The 24,099-nt window shown below is 45.2% G+C and overlaps 1 protein-coding gene across 1 annotated transcript in view; it reads left to right on the plus strand.

Moving 5' to 3' along the window:
* The window catches only part of LOC310775913 (ERO1-like protein beta), a gene marked incomplete at its 5' end in the record, with an annotated part of 64,451 nt that overhangs the window by 31,656 nt on the left and 8,696 nt on the right, over positions 1–24,099 (plus strand). The window contains 8 exons of the mRNA XM_083636037.1: positions 2,303–2,376; positions 9,563–9,636; positions 11,578–11,698; positions 16,583–16,638; positions 18,104–18,133; positions 19,516–19,608; positions 20,514–20,760; positions 24,030–24,099. Coding sequence (XP_083492163.1) covers positions 2,303–2,376; positions 9,563–9,636; positions 11,578–11,698; positions 16,583–16,638; positions 18,104–18,133; positions 19,516–19,608; positions 20,514–20,760; positions 24,030–24,099 — 765 coding nt within the window. The remainder of the gene's footprint in view (positions 1–2,302; positions 2,377–9,562; positions 9,637–11,577; positions 11,699–16,582; positions 16,639–18,103; positions 18,134–19,515; positions 19,609–20,513; positions 20,761–24,029) is intronic.

Below are 24,099 nucleotides of genomic sequence, written 5' to 3' on the forward strand. Positions count from 1 at the left end.
TAGATGAGGAAAACCCACCTATCTTGTCTCCATGCTTTGTATCTCTTCCACACTTTTCTCTCTCATGATAACAGTTCTACATTCCCACCTCGCTGTTTACCTGCTGTAAATTACCCATGTTTGATACATTGTGGTGCAAAAGAAAAGGTGAGAGGAGGTAGGAATGGTGAGGGTGATAGCAAGTATGAACGGACGGGGGAGAGTTTCAAGCAGAATAATTGAATTTAAAAAGAGGAAGGAGGGATGAGATGAATTAACAAAGAAAGGAGATCATTTAATAAGTGAGTTGTGACACTTTGGGGCCTCTTCTCCTTCCTCTATAGGATGAATCAGCATGACATCACAGCCACCCAGAAATCAGGAACCCCGCGGCAGTTAACTAGTATGAGTTGTGCCAAACAAACGTTAATATCTCAAAAACAATTCATGACATAGCTTATATTTTGACATTCTGAGTGAGAGCAGAAGTAGCTCAAGAGTTTGATGTATAATAGGCCTGTCGTGTTAAAAGCGCTCTGCTAATTAGCCAAAGTGTTCGCCACTGTATTTTATTGACAAATAACCTTATTTTGGGCTCAAACTCTTAAATTGGCTCACATGCTGACGTCAGACTTCATGGTTATCAACACTCACGTCACCGGTCATATTAATAATATACAATATATTACAGTGAATACAATCTGCCGTTAGCTTGGCTTAAAAAGTGATTCACGTTTGTGAAGATTATCCTGCTGAACCCAAATGACGGCTCCTATAAACTTTTGTGAACCACGGAGCTTATTTTATGCATTTAAGTGAAATCCCCATTCTAAAACCCCATTGACTTTTTCCCGTAAGATCCAGGAAGTCCGGGACTTCCGCCTTCCATGCTACTTCTGGACTCATTCCTGCGGTGCTCTATTGATGAGGGTTATCAATAACAATGAGTCACTTTCTCTGTCCTGCAGTCTGATTTGTAATAAAACTGTTTTAATGCTGATTGACGTTATTACTACGGCTGTGTAGGGCTGGGCGATATGACGATATATTTCGTCTGGACGATAGAAAATGTATTTCGTCTGATATGATGCTCTATCGTTTATATCGTTGTGTTGCAAATCACACTCTTTACGGCAATATTGTCCGTCATTTGGATGACACTGTGCTTTCTTCATTCTGTTTTCTTTTTTACTCACGTCCACAGTCCACACACGCACCAGACTCTGTGTCAACAAGCCCCTTGCATCCCTGTATAAGTGGCACAAATCAGCCGGTGAGTAGGCTAAAGAGCAGGGAGATGTTACCTCCACTCCGTCCGCCTAGTCTACCCAGGCATTTGTGCTGTGTTAAGTCCGCGTTTGATCCATATTTGCGTGTGTCCTCCTAACGTTAAACCTGGCAAAACATCTCCTCTCATCATCCCAAGGAAATCCCTTGAGGGCTGACAACAAAACTATCGTTAGCTTTAGCTTTTAGCTTTCCCTGGGTGAGTTGTGTTGGTTAACGTTGTTCTTCTTCTTCTACTGTTTTATTCTTCTTCTACTGAACATGTAGGTATTTTGACATTGACTAAAGAAATACTGCCCCCTAGTGGCCGCTTTTAGATATGATTCCAAATTAGTGCTTAAATCAAACACATCAAATGCTAGTGTCCTCTTTGAAAATCGAACTGGTGGCGTGGTTCAGTTTGTGTTTCATTCTACTGCCCTGCAACTAATTATTATTATCTGTGTTGTAAAGAATAGCCATGCTTATCTGTATTCTGAATGCATGTATCCTTTGTGAGGTTTGACAACATTTTAACGGGTTTAACTGCTACATATATAAATGGCCATGTGGTCATTTTATATAAACTATAAATAGAATTTACAGAAAATATGCTATATCGTGATATATATCGGTATCGGGATATGAAATGACTTATATCGGGATATGAGATTTTGGTCATATCGCCCAGCCCTACGGCTGTGCAGTGAATCAAATTTCAATTACAAGTTTGGTTTCCCACAATTATGAAAACAAGATAATTGAGATAAAATAATACATCTTTATTATTTATATTGGCCGCTTTATTATTTATATTAGTTAGCCGATTTATTTATTTACTATTTTACTTTTTCTTATTCATTTCTGTTTTTCAGTTCAATTATATTTTAAGTTCAAAGAAATCCAGTATTAAAAAAAGTAAATGAGTAATCGCGTTAAATAATCGCGATCTCAATATCAGTCAAATAATAATCGTGATTATGATTTTTGCTATAATCGAGCAGCCTTCATTATTACTTTCACTAAACGTCTGTCTCTGTTTGTCTCCCTGCTCCAGTATTCCCAGGCAGTGAACACCATGACGGACTGTGAGCAGGCCAATGAGCTGGGAGCCATCAACAGCACTCTGAGGTGAGACCACAAACACATCAACAGCACTCTGAGGTGAGACCACACACACATCAACAGCACCCTGAGGTGAGACCACACACACATCAACAGCACTCTGAGGTGAGACCACACCAGGGATTCCGCCGGTATTTGTTCTCGTGGGCCGGTAAATTAAGAGGTCGCCGGCTCAATTGGCCGGCTGGAAATACGCCAGATAAATAAATTCCTTATATAAAATAGCCTAATATTGTGTGACCTATAACCTAAGTGATGTTGCCAATAAGCTACGACTTAAATAGAGATTTATTACATCATATGTTTTCCGCCCCCTGTATGTTGAGTGTTGGTGAAAAAGAAAAATATAGCAGACGCTTTCTTTACTGTAGAGCGCCGTTTAAAAGCTGCACAACAAGCAGCATCAGTCCCACCGGCCAGCGCTGGACCCGCTGTGAGGAAACACACAGGAGGAAACCTAAATGTCATAACAGACATCCCTTGCTAGGCCAGTCCTTTTTTTAATCGAGATCATGCAACAAGTAGCCTACTTCAGCCGAGGCCAGCAAGACGGCAGGAAAGAAACAGAAGCGTGCCTGCCGCCGTCAAAAGCGAAAGCGACCCGACGTAGGCTGTCAATTTAGCGGAGGTAAAAAGCCTTTTTATCTACGTCGGCCGAATCAATCAATCAATCAATGGCCCGTGCTTGTTGCCCGACGCTCGTATGATGAGGAGATGAATCAAAATGCTTACCACAAATAAAGCCACATGGAAGCCGAGAACGAGTGCAGGAGAGCTGACGCAGGTGCCGCCAGGTGTAGAGTGGGAGCGATAAGGTGCGTAGCCTATTGCTGGATATTCAAGTTGTGCGCTGCACTGCCACTATCACTTTTAGCTAACGCTACGTTGTTTTTTCATCAAGGCAATGTCCAGAAGATATTGGTTCATGAGTGTCTGCAAATGCAGATAGATAGGCTATAGTAGGAGCATGCATGCATCTTGTCTGTTTCAATAACGAAAGCGTCCAATACCGAGAACGACGTGCCGACCAATTAAATATTCTTGCTGCGAAATCGGTCTCTTAATGACAACACTGGAATAAATATGATCGACTATAGAGGCTATAAAGAATAGACTATAGAGAAATAAATTGATTCGTTTATTTAGGAAACAATTATTTTATAACATCCTTTTTTTAATAGTGGCCGGTAAATATTCGATAGGGCCGGAATTTTGGAACGTTACCGGCTGCACTGGCCGTCTGAGAAAATGTCTAGCGGAATCCCTGGACCACACACAGTCTGAGTCTCCTCTTCCCTGTCTGCTCTGACACTTTCACTGCTCCACCTGCACTGTGAGGTGCTCAGCTGAGCAGTGTTGGGGGTAACTCATTGCAAAAGTAATATATTATTACTTTTAGCAGTAACTCAGTAATATAACTTATTACTTATAGGATTTCAGTAATATTATACCAGTTACTTTGTCAAGTAACTCAAGTTACAATTTTTTTTTAAATCAAAGCACATATTTAAATAAAGAGATACAATAATTTCCTAATCAAACTGTCTGTTTTTATGCAAATAACCACTATAGATGACAATAACAAAGGAAAAGAATAACATTTAGAATTTTGAATTGTTTACACTGACTTCAAGACAGTTGACATTATTTTTTGGGATGGTTCCGGGGCAGCAATGTCATTCTGCTGCTGCTCAAGGTTCAAGGTTCAAGGTTCAAGTTTATTTGTCTCCCTTTGTCTTGGAGACAGAGATCCAAGCTGCGTACAGACATTTAACACAGATACATCAGATACAAAAACATAAGACATAATTGCATAGTTGCAACGTGAAATTGCATACACCCTTGTGCATTACAAGTCCCTTAGTAAGGAGCAGCTAGTTATCGTTGAGTAGCTTAATTGAGAGAGGGACAAAGGAGTGTTTATATCTATTGTATTTACACTTTGGAATTCTATATCTTCTACCGGACCTCATGAGCACATATTCTGGGTTCAGTACATGCAAAGGGTCAGAAGTAATGTTCCGAGCTTGTCTGACAGCTTCCTGGTCAAAAATGGCTTGGAGGGTGATCGGGGGGCTAGACATGCCCATGATCTTCCCGGCCGTTTTTGCAAGCCTTAGAATTTGGGTTTTAAATTTGACTGTCAGGTTGCCAAACCAGCTGGCTATACCATACCTCAGGATCGATTCTATGCTCGCCCTGTAGAAAATCAACATGATACTCGTACTGACTCCAAACAACCTGAGTCTGCGAAGAAAGTGCAAACGCTGATGTATCTTTGCACAGCAGGATGTGACATGCGTGTGCCAATTCATATCCTTATCAATATGTACTCCTAGATATTTATATGAGGAGACGTGTCTGATGTTATTGTTATGGACACTTATACAACACTGCTGTTGTTTTGGTGAAAGTAATGCAAAAGGAGTGTAATAAGTAATGAGTTACTCTACACCGACAGTAATATTGTAAAGTAACGTATTACTTTCAAATGAAAGTAACTAGTAATATGTAGTATATTACATTTTGAAAGTAACTTGCCCAACACTGTGAGGTGAGACCACACAGTCTCTTCTTCCCTGACTGTCTGCTCTGACCCGTTCACTCCTCCCCCTGCACTGTGAGGTGAGACCACACAGTATCTTCTTCCCTGTCCGCTCTGACACTTTCACTGCTGCACCTGCCGCAATGCAAATAGTTTAAAATGTAAAAGAGAGAGTGGAAATGAGGGCGCACATGGGAGAAGTTAGCCTTGCAGGGTTTCTGCCAGAAAGGGATGACGTGGAACAGAGGAATCGCCATGACAACTCTTCAAACATGTTATTGCATTTATATTTTTGTTTTAAGGATGTTGGTTGTTATGGTTAGGGTTGGGCAAGTAAAACAATTTGGTTAAGGTTAGAGTTAGGGCTTGAAAATGTTCAGCTAAGGTTGTGGTTTGGGCTTAAATGCCTTCTGATCCGAGAGGACCGATGTTCGATACCCGGTCGAGCCAGATACAGTTTACTCATTTGAAAACATGAAAATACATTCCAAAGATTGCTTATATTAGAGTTAAGCAAGTACAACTATTTGGTTTGAGTTTGGTCGTGGTTAAATAAGAAAACCCTAACATTAACTAAATTGTTTTACTTGCCTAACCATAAGCATAACAACCAACATCCTTAAAATTAAAATGCACTGAAACATGTTTGAAGAGTTGTATGGCAATTCCTCTGTTGCCTTTCTGGCAGAAAGCCTTCAAGGCTAACTTGTCCCATGTGCCTGCCAGGCCAGCCAGCCAGTACAGTACATTACTGTACTGTACAGTACAGTACTCGTGCTGCCATGATAAGCGAGTTCAGCTAATTTAGCAGATTTTGCATTTCACATTATTGTGGATGAAATGCTCCCACACTTTGGACGTATGAGGACGGCTAGACATTTTTTCTGTGGAGAAACACTGGGAGCTGCTTGTTTTTCCGGTCACGGTGATGTCACGTTTTCCCCGGATGATCGGTACTGCGCATGTGCATCAAAGACAGGACGGAGACGCCTGGAGGCCAGGCCAGCCAGTGAGGCCATCGCAGGCAGCAGCTTCGGGGGAAACAAAACAAACGTTTATTTCTTTTTTTCAGCTAAAAAACAAACATGCGATGACGTCGATTACCAAATACATCTGCAACGATTTTGGTCATCGCGACTAGTCGACTAATCGTGGCAGCACTAATGTGTAGTGTGGAGAGTCATGTGTAGTGTGGAGAGTCATGTGTAGTGTGGAGAGTCATGTGTAGTGTGGAGAGTCATGTGTAGTGTGGAGAGTCATGTGTAGTGTGGAGAGTCATGTGTAGTGTGGAGAGTCATGTGTAGTGTGGAGAGTCATGTGTAGTGTGGAGAGTCATGTGTAGTGTGGAGAGTCATGTGTAGTGTGGAGAGTCATGTGTAGTGTGGAGAGTCATGTGTAGTGTGGAGAGTCATGTGTAGTGTGGAGAGTCATGTGTAGTGTGGAGAGTCATGTGTAGTGTGGAGAGTCATGTGTAGTGTGGAGAGTCATGTGTAGTGGAGAGTAATGTGTAGTGGAGAGTAATGTGTAGTGTGGAGAGTCATGTGTAGTGTGGAGAGTCATGTGTAGTGTGGAGAGTCATGTGTAGTGTGGAGAGTCATGTGTAGTGTGGAGAGTCATGTGTAGTGTGGAGAGTCATGTGTAGTGGAGAGTAATGTGTAGTGTGGAGAGTCATGTGTAGTGTGGAGAGTCATGTGTAGTGGAGAGTAATGTGTAGTGTGGAGAGTAATGTGTAGTGTGGAGAGTCATGTGTAGTGTGGAGAGTCATGTGTAGTGTGGAGAGTCATGTGTAGTGTGGAGAGTCATGTGTAGTGGAGAGTCATGTGTAGTGTGGAGAGTCATGTGTAGTGGAGAGTCATGTGTAGTGTGGAGAGTCATGTGTAGTGTGGAGAGTCATGTGTAGTGGAGAGTAATGTGTAGTGTGGAGAGTAATGTGTAGTGTGGAGAGTCATGTGTAGTGTGGAGAGTAATGTGTAGTGGAGAGTAATGTGTAGTGTGGAGAGTCATGTGTAGTGTGGAGAGTCATGTGTAGTGTGGAGAGTCATGTGTAGTGGAGAGTAATGTGTAGTGGAGAGTAATGTGTAGTGTGGAGAGTCATGTGTAGTGTGGAGAGTAATGTGTAGTGGAGAGTAATGTGTAGTGTGGAGAGTAATGTGTAGTGTGGAGAGTCATGTGTAGTGTGGAGAGTCATGTGTAGTGGAGAGTAATGTGTAGTGGAGAGTAATGTGTAGTGTGGAGAGTCATGTGTAGTGTGGAGAGTCATGTGTAGTGTGGAGAGTAATGTGTAGTGGAGAGTAATGTGTAGTGTGGAGAGTAATGTGTAGTGGAGAGTAATGTGTAGTGTGGAGAGTCATGTGTAGTGTGGAGAGTAATGTGTAGTGGAGAGTAATGTGTAGTGTGGAGAGTCATGTGTAGTGTGGAGAGTAATGTGTAGTGGAGAGTAATGTGTAGTGTGGAGAGTAATGTGTAGTGTGGAGAGTAATGTGTAGTGTGGAGAGTAATGTGTAGTGTGGAGAGTCATGTGTAGTGTGGAGAGTCATGTGTAGTGTGGAGAGTCATGTGTAGTGTGGAGAGTCATGTGTAGTGTGGAGAGTCATGTGTAGTGTGGAGAGTCATGTGTAGTGGAGAGTAATGTGTAGTGGAGAGTAATGTGTAGTGTGGAGAGTAATGTGTAGTGTGGAGAGTAATGTGTAGTGGAGAGTAATGTGTAGTGTGGAGAGTAATGTGTAGTGTGGAGAGTCATGTGTAGTGTGGAGAGTAATGTGTAGTGGAGAGTAATGTGTAGTGTGGAGAGTCATGTGTAGTGTGGAGAGTCATGTGTAGTGTGGAGAGTCATGTGTAGTGTGGAGAGTCATGTGTAGTGTGGAGAGTCATGTGTAGTGTGGAGAGTCATGTGTAGTGTGGAGAGTAATGTGTAGTGTGGAGAGTCATGTGTAGTGTGGAGAGTCATGTGTAGTGTGGAGAGTAATGTGTAGTGTGGAGAGTCATGTGTAGTGTGGAGAGTCATGTGTAGTGTGGAGAGTCATGTGTAGTGTGGAGAGTCATGTGTAGTGTGGAGAGTCATGTGTAGTGTGGAGAGTCATGTGTAGTGGAGAGTAATGTGTAGTGTGGAGAGTCATGTGTAGTGTGGAGAGTCATGTGTAGTGTGGAGAGTAATGTGTAGTGTGGAGAGTCATGTGTAGTGTGGAGAGTCATGTGTAGTGTGGAGAGTCATGTGTAGTGTGGAGAGTCATGTGTAGTGGAGAGTAATGTGTAGTGTGGAGAGTCATGTGTAGTGTGGAGAGTCATGTGTAGTGTGGAGAGTCATGTGTAGTGTGGAGAGTCATGTGTAGTGTGGAGAGTCATGTGTAGTGTGGAGAGTCATGTGTAGTGGAGAGTAATGTGTAGTGTGGAGAGTCATGTGTAGTGTGGAGAGTCATGTGTAGTGTGGAGAGTAATGTGTAGTGGAGAGTAATGTGTAGTGTGGAGAGTCATGTGTAGTGGAGAGTCATGTGTAGTGTGGAGAGTCATGTGTAGTGTGGAGAGTAATGTGTAGTGGAGAGTCATGTGTAGTGTGGAGAGTAATGTGTAGTGGAGAGTAATGTGTAGTGTGGAGAGTAATGTGTAGTGTGGAGAGTCATGTGTAGTGTGGAGAGTCATGTGTAGTGTGGAGAGTCATGTGTAGTGTGGAGAGTAATGTGTAGTGTGGAGAGTAATGTGTAGTGTGGAGAGTCATGTGTAGTGTGGAGAGTCATGTGTAGTGTGGAGAGTCATGTGTAGTGTGGAGAGTCATGTGTAGTGTGGAGAGTAATGTGTAGTGTGGAGAGTCATGTGTAGTGTGGAGAGTCATGTGTAGTGGAGAGTCATGTGTAGTGTGGAGAGTCATGTGTAGTGTGGAGAGTCATGTGTAGTGTGGAGAGTAATGTGTAGTGTGGAGAGTCATGTGTAGTGTGGAGAGTCATGTGTAGTGTGGAGAGTCATGTGTAGTGTGGAGAGTCATGTGTAGTGTGGAGAGTAATGTGTAGTGTGGAGAGTCATGTGTAGTGTGGAGAGTCATGTGTAGTGTGGAGAGTCATGTGTAGTGTGGAGAGTCATGTGTAGTGTGGAGAGTCATGTGTAGTGTGGAGAGTCATGTGTAGTGTGGAGAGTCATGTGTAGTGTGGAGAGTCATGTGTAGTGTGGAGAGTCATGTGTAGTGTGGAGCGAAACAGAATGTGAGGTCATATGATCAGGATGGTTTTTGGTTTTTACCAGGCTCCTTAAGTCAGGGCATATCAGAGAATTTTACAAATGGATCGCATATAAAAGGCATCTCGCGCACTACGCGCACACGATTCCTAGGCTCGCCTGCTGCTCGCTAGCTCGGCCATGCTGTTTGGCTGTGCAATTTCGTGCTGTTTCTCTTGGTGTGTAACGGCCTTTACTGGGCGTTCGCGTCACACTGGTGCGGTTTTCACAGAAGTCGTGCGACAAGATAACATACAAAGTCAATGCAAACGCGCAAGTAGATGTGATTTTTGCCCCGGGCGGCGCGAAGAGGGACACGGATTGACGTGATTTTCACCTCGCCGTTCGCTTGAGTTGACATTTTTGAAACAATTTGCGCGAGCGAGGCTTTTCTCCGCCTTGGTGTGAACGCACGGCTGAAGTTGGTGTTGTGTTGTGTTTCAGTAACCATACTAAAGAGGCGTTCGCTGACTGGGCGCGACACGACGATGCTCAGGATCACTTCTGTGAGCTGGACGGTGAGTTCAACACAACACTCTCTTGTATGGGCCCAAGCTTTAAAACATGTCGCCCTTCTGGCCACGCCCCAATCAGTGATGTCACAGCAAGGGAGGGGCATGAGTACTCGATTATTCGATTTGGACGCAGTGTTAATTTTGGCAGCTATTTTAGATTTAGTCTTTTGGAGGAACATGCTCATTAGTTTTAGTCACATTTTAGTCATTTCTATCCTTGATAGTTTTAGTCTAGATTTATTTGCCGAAAACTCAAAAGGTTTTAGTCCAGTTTTAGTCTACGAAAAGTAATTAAATTTTAGTCAACTTTTAGTCATTAGTTTTAGTCGGGGGGAAAAGCCAGCATGTTAAATATATATTTGGACACGCAATTGTAATTATGCTCGACCCATTTGACAAAGTATTTCACTTGCTGCCTGACCAAAAAGCCCTGCATGTTTTACTCATAACACGCTGAACTGACGTTAGCTTAACCCAGCCAACTTAGCCTGAAGCTAGCAGGTCCATACATTTGCGAGAGGTGTATGGCAAAATTTAAACTTATTTTTTGCACGGAAGACTAACTCCGAGGCTAAACCAACGTGGCTTACTAGGAAATGTACCACAGCCCGACTGTCGAGTAACATTGACTTAATGTTTGCAAATGTATGTGATTCGTTAACAGGATCTTTTGCAGAGTTAGCTTACTTACCATTGCAAAAAATAGCAGCGTGGTGAGCCTTGTTCGTTGTATTCTTGCCACCTAATTTGTAGCCACAATGCATATCTTTGTCTCCCGTTACTATAGTGCATTGTGTTTTCTTTTCTGTTGGATTATGGGTAAAGTACGTCCACAGATCACCTAAGTCTTTCTGTGTTGACACTGCCATGTTAACTCACTGCGGTCCAGCACCAGTGTCCCTGCCTGCCTGCCTGGTGGTGGGCGTGGTGGCTGCAAAGAGTGTATATAAACCAAGAGGCACGATTCTCAACCAAACAAGGACAGGGATGCATTGGTGATATTGTGAGCTTTTGACAGACGCACGCAAAACTGAGGGAATGTCATGCATTTTGAAAGTCCGATAGCCCACCCACTAATATTTTCGTCGCGTCTCGTCTCGTCAACGAAAACAACACATACGTCTCGTTATAATTTCGTCATCAAAGAGCTATGTTTAGCTCGTTACCGTCTCGTCTTCGCCATGAAAAAAAGGTGCATTAACAAAATCATTTTGTCATCCTCATTGTTGACGAAATTAACAGTTTGGACATTAGTTAAACGTATCGTTAATCGGAATCCGACAACGCGGGGGGAAATCCCAGTGCAAACAAGACAGATGGACGGACAGACACACACTTCTCCATAACATAGTCCCGATAGAACGGATTCAAAACGTTGCACTTAGAGAGCAGATTCCACCTGCTCTAGAGTACTAGAGTACTCACATGAAATTACTATAGAGTACTTGAGTACTCGCATTACATTATTATAGAGTGCTCGAGTACTTGCATTAAATTATTATAGAGTACTCGAGTACTCACATTCAATTCAAGTGAATATGTGGGTAGGGCTTCGTGTCCGACTGGAAACGCAAGACACAAGCGGAACCAAAGTTTGGCTGTGACGTGTGCGCAGATCATTTTTGCTAGCAGTCCCATCCCAAAAATCCTAACTTTTAAAATAGAACAGGGTCAAGTTACATTTAGATTTATTATATACATTTGTATGTTTTATTTTTACAAGGCAAAAAACAGCTAGTACTCTACACATTGAACCATTGAACGAGTACTGACGTCCAAATCGAGGACTCGAGTAGTTAAGTCCATCTCTAGTTCTCAGTCCAGCTTGGTGGGTTTATCCTCTGTGTGTGTGTGTGTGTGTGTGTGTGTGTGTGTGTGTGTGTGTGTGTGTGTGTGTGTGTGTGTGTGTGTGTGTGTGTGTGTGTGTGTGTGTGTGTGTGTCAGATGAGACGTCTCCAGACGCAGAGTACGTGGACCTGCTGCTGAACCCGGAACGCTACACCGGCTACAAGGGTGCCCCCGCCTGGAGGGTGTGGAACAGCATCTACGAGGAGAACTGCTTCAAGTGAGACACACACACGCGCACACACCCAGTGATGGGGACTTGGACTTAAGTCACACACACAGTGACTTGAGACTTGACTTGAGACTCGTCCTCAAAGACTTGAGACTTGACTTGGACTTGTGAACAATCTTTATTTTTTATTTTTTCATTAACAGGAAATGTCTACTAATGTCATCTCTAATCATTGCTGCTACTGTATTCTAATAGATAAGGAGTGAGGATAATACAGTACATGCTTTGAATTCCTTAGTTTGAGCTATACAGTGTTCTAAGCAGACTGGATGGCATGCAGCAGATGATGGAACACTGATCCATAAGATACTTGAGACTTGACTTGGCATGTCTGCGCCTGTGTGAGACCTACAGTAGCACGTACGCTCTGCACCTGTCTGAGACATACAGTAGCATGTACGCTCTGCGCCTGTGTGAGACCTACAGTAGCACGTACGCTCTGCGCCTGTGTGAGACCTACAGTAGCACGTACGCTCTGCACCTGTGTGAGACCTACAGTAGCACGTACGCTCTGCACCTGTGTGAGACCTACAGTAGCACGTACGCTCTGCACCTGTGTGAGACCTACAGTAGCACGTACGCTCTGCACCTGTGTGACACCTACAGTAGCACGTACGCTCTGCACCTGTGTGAGACCTACAGTAGCACGTACGCTCTGCACCTGTGTGAGACCTACAGTAGCACGTACGCTCTGCACCTGTGTGAGACCTACAGTAGCACATACACTCTGCACCTGTGTGACACCTACAGTAGCACGTACGTACGCTCTGCACCTGTGTGAGACCTACAGTAGCACGTACGCTCTGCACCTGTGTGAGACCTACAGTAGCACATACGCTCTGCACCTGTGTGAGACCTACAGTAGCACGTACGCTCTGCACCTGTGTGAGACCTACAGTAGCACGTACGCTCTGCACCTGTGTGAGACCTACAGTAGCACGTACGCTCTGCACCTGTGTGAGACCTACAGTAGCACGTACGCTCTGCACCTGTGTGAGACCTACAGTAGCACGTATGCTCTGCACCTGTGTGAGACCTACAGTAGCACATACGCTCTGCACCTGTGTGAGACCTACAGTAGCACATACGCTCTGCACCTGTGTGAGACCTACAGTAGCATGTACCCTGGCACCTGTGTGAGACCTACAGTAGCACATACGCTCTGCACCTGTGTGAGACCTACAGTAGCACATACGCTCTGCACCTGTGTGAGACCTACAGTAGCACGTACCCTGGCACCTGTGTGAGACCTACAGTAGCATGTACCCTGGCACCTGTGTGAGACCTACACACGTACGCTCTGAAAAATGAGCAGAATGTCTCTTCTCCTGCACTGCTTCGCTATCAGCTGACCTGACCAGCCAATCAGAGTGATTTCTCTCACCGACGGCCCAACGCCGATTCAACATGTTGAATCAGCTGACAAGGCGCCGACTAAAGCCAACGGTGCCGGACACACAACAAAGACTAGAGCCACAGACGCTCACTGTCAGCCCAGACAAGACGCTGACCAACAGCCCAGACAAGACGCTGACCAACAGCCCAGACAAGACGCTGACCAACAGCCCAGACAAGACGCTGACCAACAGCCCAGACAAGACGCTGACCAACAACCCAGACAAGACGCTGACCAACAACCCAGACAAGACGCTGACCAACAGCCCAGACAAGACGCTGACCAACAGCCCAGACAAGACGCTGACCAACAACCCAGACAAGACGCTGACCAACAGCCCAGACAAGACGCTGACCAACAACCCAGACAAGACACTGACCAACAGCCCAGACAAGACGCTGACCAACAACCCAGACAAGACGCTGACCAACAGCCCAGACAAGACGCTGACCAACAACCCAGACAAGACACTGACCAACAGCCCAGACAAGACGCTGACCAACAACCCAGACAAGACGCTGACCAACAGCCCAGACAAGACGCTGACCAACAGCCCAGACAAGACGCTGACCAACAGCCCAGACAAGACACTGACCAACAGCCCAGACAAGACACTGACCAACAGCCCAGACAAGACACTGACCAACAGCCCAGACAAGACACTGACCAACAGCCCAGACAAGACACTGACCAACAGCCCAGACAAGACACTGACCAGCAGCCCAGACAAGACGCTGACCAACAGACCAGAGAAGATGCTGACCAACAGCCCACACAAGACACTGACCAACAGCCCAGACAAGACACTGACCAACAGCCCAGACAAGACACTGACCAACAGCCCAGACAAGACCCTCACCAACAGCCCAGACAAGACACTGACCAACAGCCCAGACAAGACCCTCACCAACAGCACAGACAAGACCCTCACCAACAGCCCAGACAAGACACTGACCAACAGCCCAGACAAGACCCTCACCAACAGCCCAGACAAGACCCTCACCAACAGCCCAGACAAGACACTGACCAACAGCACAGACAAGATGCTGACCAACAGCCCAGACAAGACACTGACCAACAGCCCAGACAAGACACTGACCAACAGCACAGACAAGACGCTGACCAACAGCCCAGACAAGATGCTGATTCAAGATTCAAGATTCAAGATTTTTATTGTCACTCCATGGTACAAGTATCACGTGTGAAATTCTTGTGCTGTGGACTCCGTTTACAACATAGTACAAATATAACAGGGCATATGAGTGCAAAAACAACAAGAGACACAACAAGCAATAAGGCAGTATAGTGATAAGACAAGTCAGAGACAGTGGCATATTCACTGCACATAGGTGCACAAGTCATGTGCATACTTTAGACGTGCTTAAACATTTTAAATTTGGCGTATTTGACATACAGGTGCAAATAGCATATTCCTTATTAAACATACAATTAAACTCTGCGTTTTAAATTCGGCGTATTTGACATACAGGTGCAAATAGCATATACCTAATTAAACATACAGTTAAACATTAGACATACGTAATGGTAGCAGCTACAGTACGGTACAGTACGGCTACTACACTATTTGTGTATGTTAAGGAGTCTTGTGGCCTGCGGGAAGAAACTGTTCCTCAAGCGATTTGTGCATGCTTTTGGGACCCTGTATCTTCTCCCTGAGGGTAACAGGGAGAACAGGCTGTTGTGGGGATGGTTTGTGTCTTTGATGATCTTCAGGGACCTCCTGAGGCACCGCTGTTTATACAGTTCATGCAGTTCTGGCAACTCACATCCTGTTACGTGCTGGGCCGCGCGTCTCACTCTCCGTAGCGCCCTGCGGTCCATGGTGGTACAGTTCCCGTACCAGGTGGTGAAGCAGCCAGTCAGCAGGCTTTCAATGGTGCCTCTGTAGAAGTCCCTAAGGATTTCTGGCCTTAGCCCAAATTTCTTCAGGCGCCTGAGTCCGTGTATTCGCTGTTGGGCCTTTTTGACAACAGTGGCGGTGTGACCGGCCCAAGTCAGGTCCTGGTGGATGTTGACTCCCAGGTACTTGAAGCTGTCCACCCTTTCCACCACTGTGCCGTTGATGGTGATTGGGGGGTGTGCCCCCCCCCCCCCCCCCCCTCCTGTAGTCTACAATTATCTCCTTGGTCTTGGAGACGTTCAGAGAGAGGTGGTTGTCCTGGCACCATTGTTCCAGGGCCCCCACCTCCTCTCTGTAGGCCGTCTCGTCGCCCCCCGAGATCAGCCCCACGACTGCTGTGTCGTCTGCAAACTTCACGATGGTGTTCGAAGTTTGAGTCGCCACGCAGTCGTGGGTGTAGAGGTCGTACCAGAAGGGGCTGGAGACGTACCCCTGGGGCGCTCCTATGCTGATGGTCAGTGGGGAGGAGGTGAGGTTGCCCACCCTCACCACCTGGCGGCGGTCTGTCAGGAAATCCAGGATCCGGTCGCACATTGCTGTGTTTAGTCCCAGATCCTTGAGCTTGCGTACCAGCCTGGAGGGTACTATGGTGTTGAATGCTGAGCTGTAGTCCACGAACAGCATGACCAACAGCCCAGACAACATGCTGACCAACAGCCCAGAGAAGATGCTGACCAACAGCCCAGACAAGACGCTGACCAGCAGCCCAGACAATATCCTGACCAACAGCCCAGACAAGACACTGACCAACAGACCAGACAAGACGCTGACCAACAGCCCAGACAAGACACTGACCAACAGACCAGACAAGACACTGACCAACAGCCCAGACAAGATGCTGACCAACAGCCCAGACAAGACGCTCACCAACAGCCCAGACAAGACACTGACCAACAGACCAGACAAGATGCTGACCAACAGACCAGACAAGATGCTGACCAACAGACCAGACAAGACACTGACCAACAGCCCAGACAAGATGCTGACCAACAGCCCAGACGGCCGACAGTCAGCTTGGTGTGTCTGGCTCTTTAGATTGAAAGTGATGAGATTTGTTCCAGCAAACGACTGAGTTTAAATTCTGAAAGTGAAAGTGATTATAGAAATCTAACTGATGATGCTCATCTTATCAAGTTTTTATCCTATTAAAACCATATTGCATTGAAAAGTAGTAGTTTCTTTTAAGATATTAAATTGAGCAAAGGTGACTGGATCACACCTCTGCACACACACACACACACACACACACACACACACACACACACACACACACACACACTCTACCTCCAGGCTTACTACATACAGTAGGCCTGGAAAACTATTGATAATCAATTTGGCAATTCCCAGCTCTTAAAGTATTGGAAATACACAGATATGGGTTTTTGGTGGGTAATAACAATACCAGTTTTATTGATAAGAATAACACTCTGTATTATCATGTTTTTTTGTTTGTTTTGTAAAAGGTTAAATTGAAATATTTCTATCAGCACCTTTGAACTAAAAATGTCTGCGGTCTTTGAACAATATTGTGAATAAAATGTGTTTCTCACGGCAGGCCCAGGTCCGTGTACAGACCTCTAAACCCTCTGGCCCCCAGCAGAGGTGAGTATGGTGAGAGTCCACACTTAAAGTCCCTGGAAACCAGATTTTTTGTTTTATTATTTAGCATTTTGAGTTCATCACATCACAAGAACCTATGTTAATAAGCCACCAGCCAAATTTGAATGATGATGAGCGTCGCAAAGTATATAAATTTAGGTTTGACAGTCATGACAAAAGTCATGAAAATCAATTAGATTTTAGACTGTCTTTTCTCCCGCGGACTGTGTGGGCGTGTCCCGTGTGTGTGCGTGCAGGACTGCAGGTCTCCTCCGAGAGAGAGAGAGAGCGCGAGTGAGAGAGAGAGGGAGGGAGGGAAACGGAGAGAAGGAGAGAGAGAGAGAAGGACAGAGAGATGGAGTGTGTGTATGTGTGTGTGTGTGTGTGACAGTGAGAGAGAGAGAGAGAGAGAGCAGGCAGCATAGCGCTCGGCACACAGAGCGGGAGGGAGACAGACAGACACTGAGCGAGCGCTGTGGGGGCAAGAAGGTTTCATAAGAACGGACAAAAAATCTTATGACGTGATAAGATCATTCATTTTCGCACCACGCGCACCGCTCTCTTCAATGAGGAAGTGGAAATCCAGACCTTGTAGAAAAGTGGCGATTTTGGGGGTTTGGGTTGAAACTAATGTCTCCTACTTTCTGAGGCACACAATTACTCACATAAGACCCTAAATTTAATAGTTAGGTTTTAGTGGATTTTGGTTTCCAGGGACTTTAAAGCCTCCCTCCAGTCACTTTTTCCTACAACATTGATGTTCTATGAAAACCTACATGTGCGCGTGCTGTAATGGCCGAGTTATACTCTACGTTAAAGACGGAGACGGAGACGGACAGAGCCTTCTGTCTTGTTTGGATTGTCCGTCCGCACGTACGTACAATGCTCATTAACGCGATATCTCAGGAATGCCTTGACGGAATTTCGTCACATTTGGCTCAAACGTCTACTTGGACTCAAGGATGAACTGATTAGGTTTTGGAGGTCAAAGGTCAAAGCTCAAGGTCACTGTGACATCACGGCCACCATTTTCTAGCTCGTTAACGCAATATCTCAGGAACGCCTTGACTGAATTTCATCACATTTGCCTCAAACGTCCACTTGGCCTCAAGGATGAACTGATTCGATTTTGGTGGTCAAAGTTCAAGGTCACTGTGACCTCACGAACGCCATCTTCTAGCTCGTTAACGCGATATCTCAAGAATGCCTTGACGGAATTTCGTCACACTTGGCTCAAAGTCTGGACAGACATAGATGTCGAGTGCTCACTTGTTGGCGGAGGCATATATCTAGTTACATAATTCTTTGTGTGTTAATAGAACAGATATAACCGCTTTATTCTCTCTCTCTCTCTCTCTCGGCCTTCCTTCAGGAGACGATGATGGTGAGTGTTGACTTAACTCTTTTCAGATTCATATATTTTTAGTTGTGTGTTAAAGAACTGACAGCTCCACTTTACCTCCTTTTTTCTCTCTAGCTGGAGAGGGTTTCTACAACTGGCTCGAAGGTAACCGCTCTTTTCTCCTTCTTCCTCTTTTTATCATTTGTAAATAAATGTCAGTTTTTCTGCTCTCGATCCTGGATTTCTCAGTGTCGGCCATCATGGGTCCCAAATTCAAAACACAACTTTTTAGTACCTGTTTAAGTCTATGGGAGGACTGCTTAAATCCACGCCCTCTTTGAAATCTAACTACTCTTTCATTCTTTGTGTGATAAAATCCATTCCAAATTTAAACGGGCCACCACTCATAATACTTTAACACTTAAATTCAGCTTTTTATTTTATTTTATTTTTTATTTTTTATTTTTTTACTTTTTGAGAAATTGCAGTTTTAAGTTTTATACTTTTTTTCATCCTTTATAATGGGAGTCTATGGAGCTGGCTTAGAGTGCGTGATTTTGTGTTTTACAAGAGGACAAGTGTACTTTATGCAAATTTCAGGCAGCTGGAGCAAGCATCAACAAATAGAAAAGGCCTGTTTGATCGATCATGAAACATCTCCTTTCAAATTCTGCCTGTCCGGATAGAGATGGAGGACAAACTAATTGTTGCTGTTTATAGAATCCAATCTATGATTAAAGGCGAGCTGAACCCAAGTGGAGCGAGGGTCGGAGTCGTATCAGACTGAAAACAGATATTGCCTGAGATGAAAGAGTGTTGTGAGGCGGGCCATAGCGTGTCGATGATTTGATTTGACAGTTCTGGGCACTGGAGTTCATGTTGGCCAATCCTGGCACGTTCCGCCCCCAAATCGAGCGTGTTCTGGCGCTACGCAAGTGGGCTCCGGGAGAACCAGGCAGCCGGCTGCTTCCGTGTGGAGCGGTGCGGACATGCCGAGACAAGAGTGCTGCCTACATACTTATTAGCCAAGTGATTAGTTAGTTTACGGGCTGGAAATTCTGCCAGGTTACAGGCAGTAGGCGGCCATTTGCCTGCAGAATTTTCTCCTCAAAAGGAAGATTGATTGACAGCTGTCATGTCGTGATATGATTGGTTGAAATGGGGTAGACATTTGATAGTGCAGGCTGACGGCCAACTTTTTATGTGGAAAAAGTGTGAAAAACTAAAGAAATTTGATTTTTGTGATTTTTTTTTGCCATACCTTAATAAATAGGTGCACTGAATACCCGTGTATGTGAAGTAAAATAAAAAAGAAGTAATTTTGGCGTTCAGCTCGTCTTTAAGAATGATTTATAACAAATTAAATTAAGTTTGGCCCAGAATCACAGCACAACCCACTTTCTTTTTATAATAATAATAATAATAATAATCTGTCTGTCTCTTTCTCTCTCTCCGTGTCTCTCTCTTTGTCTCTCCTTTGGTCTATCTGTCTCTGTCTGTCGTCTCTCTCTCTGTCTGTCTGTCTGTCTGTCTGTCTGTCTCTCCAGGCTTGTGTCTAGAGAAGAGGGTTTTCTACCGGCTCATCTCTGGCCTCCACAGCAGCATCAACATCCACCTGTGTGCCGAGTACCTGCATGACGGTAAGACCGCACGCACGCACACACACACACACACACACACACACTATTTTCTGCATATTTTCTGTGCTGCACTCGAATCCAGTTGCTTCTCCGTTTTTCATTTCACTTTATTATACCTGAAGGTAAATTGGTCTTGCAGTCAGGTGAATTCAGCCGACTGCCGTTTCAGTACAGACTCAATAGGTGTTTTCGGACTCCCCGAGAGGAACTGCCCGCAGCGCTGGGGAGCTCATCAGAGAACGACATACCTTCCCCTGTTTGCATTCGCACGGCACCACCAATAGGAACTCTGAAGTGTGACGTAAGGCGGCCGAGGGTTAGCATGCTAGTAGCTTCAGAGCAAAGTTCACGGAGAGTTCACGGAGGATTGATACTACTTTGGCTCACAATTAGTGATGACCGCCTCGGGGCATTTCAAGAAGTTTGACCAAATCAATGTACACTTATGTCTGGCCCACTAAAGGTTACTCTTGTGTTGGGAAAATACCTATCCTGAATTAGGAGCTAGAAAAGTCCCTCTAAAGTGGTGTTTTATTGTTGCCTTCAAGTGGAAGTCGTGAACTCGTTTTTTTCCGAGTTGGTAAGTCATGTACACGACATGCTTGGCATTCAAGTGGTCACATTGTGAGCATGCGCACTTGACTACAAGGCACCAAGGCTAACAATTTAGCTAACGCTAGCTAGCGAGTGGCTAACTACGTCAATGAAGGAAATGCAAAAGCATGATGACAGAGGGAACAAGCACAGATGTTGTCAAGCTCACGCTGTGTGTTGCAACTGAGGGGCCAAAAATACTTAAGGTGTCTGGATAAGAGCCTTGGATAAATGTCCCTCAAATGTAAAGCTGTACTGGTGTAGTACTGTGTTATGGAGTAAAATGGTGGTGTTGTTCCTGGCCTCCTCAGAGGGCTGGGGCAAGTCGGTGTGGGGCCCCAACGTGCAGGAGTTCCGTCAGCGCTTCGACCCGGCGGAGACGAAGGGCGAGGGCACGCGGCGGCTAAAGAACCTGTACTTCCTGTACCTGATCGAGCTGCGGGCGCTCTCCAAGGTGGCACCCTACTTCGAACGCGCCTTCATCAACCTGTACACCGGGAGCAGCCAGGAGGACGCAGCCACCAAGGAGCTGCTGCTGCGCGTCTTCAACGAGACCAAGTAAGAAGCATTCATGAAACCAAGGCTTTGAAATTAATTTGAGAATTTAAAGTAACTAAACTAAAGCAACTGTTCAGGGGGAAGGGAACTGGTGGGAATAGCGTGATCCTCCCACGTGCTACGTCCTGCCGGTGAAGCTCCCGCTCTCAGGTGAAAAGAAGCGGCTGGCAACTGCCCATGTCTTGGAAGGGAGGAAGCATGGTGCTAGTCTACAGCTCTCCCCAGATCGGCAGAGGGTGGAGCAGCGACCGGGGCAGCAGGGGGGAAATTGGCGAAGTACAATTGGGGAGAAAAATGGGGGAAATCAGAAAACAAAGCCCTAAAACCAAACCACGTAACAGTCAGACTGACCTGCATGTAACAGCCATACCTAAAACCACGTAAGAGCGTAAATAGCCAGAAATAAAACCACGTAACAGCCAGACCCAAAGCCACCTAAAAGCCAGACCTAAAGCCACGTAACAGCCTGGTCTAAAACCTCGTAAAAGCCTGGTCTAAAACCTCATAACAGCCATACCTAAAACCACGTAACAGCATGGTGTAAAACCTCGTAACAGCCATACAGTACCTAAAACCACGTAACAGCATGGTGTAAAACCTCGTAACAGCCATACAGTACCTAAAACCACGTAACAGCATGGTGTAAAACCTCGTAACAGCCTGGTCTAAAACCTTGTAACAGCCATACATAAAACCACGTAACAGCCTGGTCTAAAACCTTGTAACAGCCATACCTAAAACCACGTAACAGCCTGGTCTAAAACTTCGTAACAGCCATACCTAAAACCACGTAACAGCCTGGTCTAAAACCTTGTAACAGCCATACCTAAAACCACGTAACAGCATGGTGTAAAACCTCGTAACAGCCGTACCTAAAACCACATAACAGCCCTTAAACCACGTAACAGCCTGGTCTAAAACCTCGTAACAGCCAGACTTAAAACCCCGTAATTGTGTATTAAATACATTTTAAAATCTTGTGTACATGATCTCAATATTAAAATAGTAGACCTTCAAAACAGGAAACCCAGAGATATTACTCTCGGGGTTGATGCAGGCAAACGGCACATTTTTCTCACGGGGCATGGAGTCAGAATTTCTGAGGAGAAAGATCATATTGCCTCAAATCAGATTAAGAAAAGATGAAAAAAGTTGCGCTATGAGAACAATCTAAATGTGTTAGTTTTGCTAAGAAGTTTTGATGGAGCAAAAATTAATTAAAACCGTTTTTCTTTTCCACTTGAAACCATGTTGGCAGCGCGCGCGCCGCGGAGCTTTTCATGCAGGCGAGGCCAACTTGTCAAGGAAGCGCAGCTGGAAAAATAAATCCTCGTCCCATTGGCTCACGTGAGCATGGGCGCCTGGCCAATCCCAGCGATTGACTGGTGCGTAGGTGGGCACAGGGCGTGGTTTTTCCGGAGCTGCGGTGGGTTCCATAATAACACATCTGGGACACTTCTAGCTCCAAACTGGTGTCGGAACCCTGGCCAGTGATTGGTTCCCCTGAAATCCTGGGGCCACCACGCGGTAAAGACTTAAGCGATGATGCGCACCAACCCAACCTGACTCTTTTGACTTTTGAAAATGAACCACTCTCTCATTGATGCTACGACCTGTCAGTCATTAAGTTCTGACCCCCTAGACCACCGCTCAAAACAGCAGGTGTGGCTGTGAAGTGGCACAGACTATTATGTTCATGTAGTATGCGGAGGCTACATGATCTGTAACGTTATGTGTGTTAAGGTTCTGGGGCTGGTTGCACAAAGCACCTTAAGTTAAGATTTTCCTTAGAGTCTGAGTTAAGGTGTCCATAAAATAGAATCGGCTGCACAAAAGACCCTTAAATCTTGTGCTCACGTTTTCCTTAAAATGTTTAACTTTAAGGAAAGGGTGTTTTGTGCAACCGATTTTATTTTATGGACAACTTAACTTAAGGTGCTTTGTGCAACCGGCTCCTGCTTTCTTGGCCATGTCTTTCTTGTCAAATCTCTTTTGCAGTCTGGGACATAGCGTACCGCAGGGATGAAAATAAATCACAGCCATGCTGGTTCCTAACTCATTGAGTGCCAAGGACGGACATGTTCGTCATTTCAATTAGTAACGTAGAGTGCCAAGGACGGACATGTTCGTCAATTGCGTTTTTTGACGGTGGGGCGTCGATCAAAGCCTTCTGCCTCTGATGTACAAATATTATAGCTATTGGATGTGTCTAACCTATTTTACAGAACCCTTAGGTGGCGACAGTGCTCTCCACATAACAGAAAGGCAAGGAAAAAACAAAGAAGAAGTCGTTATGGAAACGGAAATCGCATCGCATCCGTATGCATCGATATGCTGAAGCACGTTACTGCAGCTGTGCCTGCAGCAGCCAATCTGCTCCCACAATTGAGCCGCTCCGTGTCGGTTGCGACAGCAAATCCGCACATCCACACCGTGGAGTTGTTATTATTCCCAACTGGAAGCATCGTTGCCGGTGACAAACACACGCGGAACGCTGTAAAAAAGCAGGATGTCTAGCACCCTTCACTGTGCGCACAGCAAACTCAGCAGAGAGCCACCACAGACAGGAGGAGGAGTGTGCAGTTGAGGCGAGGCGGGGCGGGGGGGGGGGGGGGGGAGGGGGCACGCAGAGCAGCACACACACAACACCCAGACAGACCCAGGCAGCAGGACAGGATTGACAAACGCAAGCCAGAATATCCGATGCCCACCAGATGACTCAGTGAATGTGCTTGAAATGCTGCATTTCACAAAAGGCGGAATAACTCAGCTTCTAATTTGAAAAGTGTCTTTTTGCTCAAAACAGCCTATCTTCTCCGGCTCATAACTAAAGAACGGAAAATGGGATCAATAAACTTTTTTTTGCAGATGATAGAATAGAGTCTCATCGTTCTTTGTGCGTGTTCAGTGTTTACATAGTAATATCACACAATATTCTGTGGGCCTCGAGAAATCACTGAAAACGCTCTGAAACTCTGGCACTGGGAGCATCCGTTCTCCAAAAGTGGCTGGCACTCAATGAGCTAAGGGGAAAAGTCAATTACATTTTTGTATGGGGATTTTGGTTAAATGCAAGAAATAAGGTCTGTGGTTAACAAAAGTTTATGAAACAGTGAAGCTTGTGTTCAGCAGGATAATCTTCACAAACGAGGACCACTTTGATGACTTTTGAAGCGTTTTCTTAAAATTGTGTTGTTGAAAAGACTCATTTACACACTGTTTTAACGCCATTTCAAAGGATGAAACTAACAGTGTCACTTGTCTTGCAGAGCTTTCCCAATGCACTTTGACGAGAAGTCCATGTTCGCCGGCCACAAGCTGGAAGCCAAATCATTAAAG

This window comes from Poromitra crassiceps, assembly GCF_964638095.1.
Source record: "Poromitra crassiceps genome assembly, chromosome: 4".
Lineage (NCBI taxonomy): Eukaryota > Metazoa > Chordata > Actinopteri > Beryciformes > Melamphaidae > Poromitra > Poromitra crassiceps.